Genomic DNA, 6,678 nt, shown 5'->3' with positions numbered 1-6,678 from the left:
ATCTGCATGTACTTTGATAAAACTAAACTATGTATGTGGTTTGTTTTATAAATGCTACAGAAAAAGGTTCAGCAGACAGGGGAATCCTAAGGTTTATGCACGTATGTAATGCGCAACTTGAGGTAAGCGGTCTCACATGCTACAGGGGAGATGAAAGAACAAAACAGAGGAAGGGGTAACATTTTTAACAGCAGCCTGATGCTGTGTATGAAGTATAATTCTGCACTGAGATTCAACAGATTTTTCTTGTAGAATGGTGGAGGGAAACTTCTCACAAGGTATTTTGGACCCTCGTTTGAACACATGGGAGTGCACATTGTTGCAATTATGAATGGCCTGTTTTACTTTGATCATTCACTGGTTCTGTGTATTTTTAATGTCTGGGGCTCCACTTTTGGTGCATCTGAAAAGTTACCAGGAAAGACTGAAGTAAGGAAGCAATTGGAGTATTATTTTGTATAGTCGTACCTTGGATCCCGAACGCCTTGGTACTTGGATGTTTTGGCTTCTGAACGCCGCAAACCCGGACGTGAGTGTTCTGGTTTGCGAATGTTCTTTGGAGCCTGAACATCTGATGGCACTTCCTCAGCTTCTGATTGGCTGCAGGAGCTTCCTGAAGCCAATCAGAAGCCGTGTTTTGGTTTCGAACGTTTTGGAAGTCGAATGGACTTCGTTTGACTTCCAAGGTACGACTGTACTTCAGTACAAATTACTTGTGAGACATGACCTTCAGCACTGATTATAAAGGCAAGGCATACAACCATGTGTGTGGATGTTTGATCACCAATATGCAATGGTTAACAAACAAATATATTACTAATGTTTACTAAAATAAGGTTATTTACTTAAAAATGATACATTGACATAAATTTGTGTACAGAACAAAGCAATTCATGGTAAACTTAAGGCACCTTTTAAATCAGATGCTGTACAAAAAGACACTTAGCCTGTTACAATTAAAAAACATTCTAAACTTGTGGTATATATATAACAAAATGAGTATAATCATACTGCTTCTTTCACCCTCTCCTTTTTATTTACATCTTCTATAGGTTAGCTACATTATTCTTTCTGTATACAATATAGTACATTTTTATATTGGGCATGGGGTAAGTCAGAGCACAAAACATGAATACAGTATGTGGGCATCTATATTGCATTCAGGGGTACTATACAACAAGGCAATTGTTCAATGAGATGATCATTTGCAGTATCGTTAATTCCACAATTGATACAGGAAATAAGTCTTTCATTTTGGGCACAATCCACCAGAAATTTTAACACCAGTTTAGAATGAGTGGGAGTTGTGAAAGAACACTCCTGTTTACACAACAATCTCCCTTTTATTTTACTGAGGCTTGTAGTAGAGAAGGGTCTGGTGACCTGTCCCGTCTCTTTTTCTACAAACTTCTGCAATCCACCAAAATGGGTTTTGGAGACATGATATAATATGAATGACTAGGCCAACAATAGCTACCATCACAAGACGAGGCAAAAGGTACATAATTACTTTTCTAAAGGACCAGCCAAATCTGAGTCCTCTCACATTGAAACTGGGCAGAAGACTCAGTATTTAAATTAGTATGCAGCGTGAAAATAATTAAGTTTTGTTCTAGTATTTCAGATCACACCTTGATGTCAGACAGCATTACTGCAGAGAAGGCAATCTACAAATCTGTAGTGTGTCAGCTTACTCTATTTAAACAGAGAAGTTGTAGTGCTCACAAATATATGGGGGAAACGGAAAAGTCTGTTTCCCATGCACTGGAAAGGTACAGATGCAATGACAGTAGTGTCATGAGGCCAATGACAAATAATGTTTAGAGCTGAGAAGAGTATCAGGGGAAAGCATTTATCAAAATAGACATGGGAAACCGATGCTGTTAGCGACACAAACAGGCGTTATGGGTTCATAAAGAAGCTGATTCTTGGAATATGAAGGTGTTACATCAAGCAACAGGTGACAGCAGCCACTCAGGAAATGTATTCATGGAGGTAGGCATTTTTATGGCATAAGAAGCAAATAGGTTTGGTTTTTTTATGGCACTAGTCAGAACTTATTGAAATGATGGCTTTTTGCTTTTTTAAAAAAGAAGTGTGATACTCAAAATATATACCAATTGTCTTGGCTGATTGTTATTAGATAATTAGTAAGTTCTTTCAGACGACAATGGTAAATGGGAGAAAACTATTTTGTGGAGCAGAAAACACCACCCACATTTAATTACAATATTGGCTTTCAGGAATATTTTATAAAACAAGCAAACGGAATTCCAAGGGGAGATTTCCATTCATTCTTGTTCCTCTAGTATTCCTTACTGCAAAATACATTCAGCATTTTGGTTAATTTCTTAACACTAACCAACCTTCCTCACAGGCTTAAATGGAGCTGCCCCTGCTGCTTTCAAATTCCCAAGGGTGGCACAGCTTTGCAAAATGCTGCAGCTTCCTTAAAAAAGAGGGAGAGTTGAAAAGTCTCCTTCATAATAATAAACAAGGGAGCAATCAAACCGTTATACTTTTTCATTAATCTATCATGATACTCTCAAAGCTTCAAGGTACACATTCGTTTGCAAGTGGGAAATTATTTCAAAAGCATACTTCCAAGGCACAAATGCACTGTTGATGAACTAGTGTGCATAGTACAAAATTAAAGAATTGACACACACACATAATAAACGTGGTCTAATAAAAGATAACATTAGCATGAAAAAGTCTGAAATGAGTCTGTTGGCGTTATGATAAGGCAATAATGTTGAAAAACATACCAATTCTTTTGACAATGGTATAATTCAATTTTGCCACATTTAAGGTCACTTCTCACTCTTTGGCTGTGATGTCATGGACACTTGAAAATGCCTCTGTGAGTGGCCACATCCTTCATGTTGTATTGGCTCACCAGGTGAATCAGAAATATGTCATTTTGTCTGCAAGCTGCCACCAGGAATATTTGGTGGTAGCCTGGAGATAAAACCACACTGCAGGAGCTCATATGTGAGGTTGTTTGGCCACCAAGTAGTAAGAAGGAGTCTATCACACATCAAGTGCAACCATGTAGCAGAATTGCTACTTGCATCTACTCCCAATTGAAAATTAATTTACAATCATGAATTAGTCAAACATTTTTACAACTGCTGAATTAGTATGAGTGAAACAAATGACTTCCAAGCATAGCTTTGGTCAGATCAAGAAGGTGATCCACAGAGGTGTTAAAGATGCCCTTAAACAACAAACCCCAAAATTGGTGGGACATTCATACAGCTGGTAGAAGGGATCCAAAGAAACATGGACACAGAATGATTAGTACCATGAAGACAACGGAGTACAATTTCTCCCCTTGCTCTTATGTAAAATTGCCAAGGAGTGGAGGGCAGGAGATCAAAAATAAAATTTACTTTAGTAAATGAGATTTTGAATCTTACTTCCATGTGAACTCAAGAAGAAAAAATTAGCAAAGGTCACAGTTGAGCTAGCTAAAAGAACAAAAATTTTCATAAACATTATGTTAATGGTACTAAATTTTGGAAGGAAATTATTTCAAAACTTGTTTAACAATCTCAAGCCTTTTTGAGGCAAATTTCATTTCTACTAATTGCATAGCTGGAAGGAATGTGGCGCTTCCAATTAGAAAGTGAAATGCCAGACATCTGTTGCTTCTACTACAAAATGCAATGTGTTCAGAAATAATGGGCTATTCCCTCTGCTCTAGCTAAAATGTCTCCTAAGAAAGTATCAGGGACATGAAATAGTCCATAGATATGTCTGGACTCTAGGAATAATGGACTAAATCCAAACCATGTTAGTTAAACTTAGGTTCCACTGAATTCAATGTGAAAAGTTAGTCATTACTAAGTTAGTTCTCATTGGGAGAAAATGTGGCTTAAGCGCAAATAACTTAATTTGGATGCAACCCAGTGGCTCTGAGATAGTATTGGCATTTGCTTTATTTTAGATTCTCAAGTCAATATTAAAATTAAATGTCAGCATATAATGCACCACTAAAAAAGCTACCCAACTTACATGGCACTTAAAACAAGAAAACAAATATTCCATTCTGGATGATGGAAAATATACACCTCACCAACTATTCTGACAAAACTTGTAAACATATATTTGTTAACATTGTATTTTAATATAGCCTACATCAGTTTTCAATCTGCCCTCCCAGGAATCCTGGGGTTCCTCAAGAGATTACGTCAGAGGTGCCTCAAGATGATCAGTAAAAGCAGACAGGCTTCCCAAGCGTCTACCACTACTGATCTTCCTCTGCTATTCAGAGCCATAGTGGATAGCTGAAATTGTCCTAGAGTATATACTCTGCTTACGAGAATGTAATATTGAGACCAAACAGGCCCAGCAAGCGGACCGAGTATACCTACAAACAATTCTTGAATCTTCAAAATACTCTGTGACTAACAGCAATCCATGCAGAAGTTCTTAAACATGTCAGTTAACGGTGGAAAGCGTTCCCTGAAAGCAGTAGTCTAGTGTAATAATTTGATTTATGGCAAATATTTACCAGCTACCTGTGCAAAACAAAACAAAAAGACATTTTAGAACGTCAGCCCAATTGCTTTCCTGGTACTGGACGGAAAAGAAATGACACACCTTTGCTCAAGATCCGTGGCACAATATTGTCTGTGACTTGCTGCATTCAAAATAAATTAATTAATAGCTTATGTATCCCGTGAACTGTTCAGCTGATACTAATACTTTAAAGGCATCACTGAAAAAGCAATGATTTAAGGAAATGTTAAATAAGATTTGTACATCTATAAATTAAAAAAAAATACTGCAATCCTTTGCCTGACCATTTACTGTTTGCAACCTATAGAACAAAATTTTAACACATCCTCACATTTATTTGAATTCACTCTAATATTGCATTAAGGGTCTTAATGAATGCCTCTAAAAGGGAAATTTTTATATCTTTGTAGTATCATGCACATACTTTGACAGACTATCCAACATTTCTGCAAGTCACATTCACCTTGAATATGATTATTAAGTTTCATTATTTTCAGATGTGAGTATGTTATGTTTACACATATACAAAAGAGCAGGTATGTAGCAAATAAAAGTACACTGAACACTATATAAATAACTTCCCTTTTTTAAAGCTAGCTAAGATACAGTTTACAGTACAAGATTACAGGCACTTAAATTATTGGAGACGTTTAACTGTTCCATGTTGTGTGCTCAGTCTTTGGGGAATTCATAGCACTGGGAGTATGAATTGTATTCTGGTCTGTTCTTCACATCACACTTGATGGTGACTTACTGCATAGGTTTATAGTAGCCATTTTGGTTTTTGGTCATGAAACGTATATAATTTTTCCATGCAGCACAGAGGAAGGCAGAAATTGATTTTCTTTGAAATCCAAATAGGTTCCATATGCTGAGCCAAGGCATTGCAAAAGAAAATAGTAGTTTTGCATGAAATTAAATGGCTTCTTAGGTACTCCAAATGGCATCAGAAAAATCCTGGCACGGCCACACAAAACCATAAAAGGCATAAGGAATTTTCAAATTATTTATACCCCAGACTGCAGGCTAATCCACCAAGACTTGATAAGGTATCATCAGGTAGGCAAAAAGCTTATTCCCCCCACCTCCGCTGTTTAATTCATTTAACTTACGGCTTTCACAGAAAGCACTATCATCTGAATATGAAATTCAGAACTCAATGAGTTTTAGGGGAGTTTGAAAGTGTGAAGAAAATCTCAACGCAGCTCAAAACAAAAACAAAAAAAGTAAAATGAGGCTATCCACATGTATACCATATAGTGTACGTGGATACCATTTTCTACAAAGTACTGAAAGATTTAATATTAGCAGCCTGTAAAAGTGGTGAGGAAGGGGGCTGAAAATCAGACCCAGCCCCATCCCACCAGACCCTATACTTGCTTGAGTGAAGAGGCATAGCAGTCCAATGGCATTTCTTGGTCAAATCTTAACATCTTGAGATTCTACCATCTTGCCAAGTGTCTTCTTAATCCTCAAAGCTGTAAGTCTAGAGGCAGGATTGTGGGCCCAGCATTCACACATTAATTTCAATATTGCTCTTAAACACTGAAAATAGAAAAAGGAATTCTTGCATGAACAATTATGTATTTAACAGGATTTGTACACTGCTATACTAACAACTGTTGGTTCATTTTTCTAAACCACTTATAGGCTTTTATAATTAAATCAAAGCTTTTAAGCGGTTTACAAAAATGAACCAACAAGCGAACTGCAAAAGAAATAAAGTCAAATGTTAAAAACAATGACTTTAAAAATGCAAAAGATAACTAAAACCATCAATTTAAAAAAGATACATAATCAAATACAGTTATGTTTTTAAAAACATGTCAAATTTACATTTCTGGGAAGGTGTGCCGAAACAAAAAAGTTTTCTGCAGGCACCAAAAACAATATAGTGAAGATGTCTGCCTAATATCAAATACAAGTGAAATACTGTTGCTGTTTGGAGTTAATTATTGTTAATGTGCACAGCAGATAAGTAAACCTTTTCTAATAAGAGAAGAATAAAATGTTGGTAGTGTTCATGCATTATGATAACTAATAGTAAAAGGTTTTACTGGTAAAAGTGTGAAGACTTGGGGGGGGGGGGAGAATTCCAATCAGCAAACAATGAAAACTTCTAAGTTAATGTTTCCCTTCAAATCTAAAATT

The 6,678-nt window shown here is 36.4% G+C and overlaps 1 protein-coding gene across 1 annotated transcript in view; it reads right to left on the bottom strand.

Moving 5' to 3' along the window:
* Nucleotides 1-822: 822 nt before the first annotated feature.
* BMPR1A (bone morphogenetic protein receptor type 1A) overlaps nt 823-6,678 on the bottom strand; it is a 64,503-nt gene continuing 58,647 nt past the window's right edge. Inside the window, exon 13 of the mRNA XM_082222452.1 lies at nt 823-6,072. Coding sequence (XP_082078578.1) covers nt 5,947-6,072 — 126 coding nt within the window. The 3' untranslated portion in view covers nt 823-5,946. The remainder of the gene's footprint in view (nt 6,073-6,678) is intronic.

Source organism: Podarcis vaucheri, assembly GCF_965113315.1.
Source record: "Podarcis vaucheri genome assembly, chromosome: 5".
In the NCBI taxonomy this organism is placed as follows: Eukaryota; Metazoa; Chordata; class Lepidosauria; order Squamata; family Lacertidae; genus Podarcis; species Podarcis vaucheri.
The sequence above is the reverse complement of the archived record's forward strand: the minus strand, read 5'-3'. Positions and strand labels throughout refer to the sequence as shown.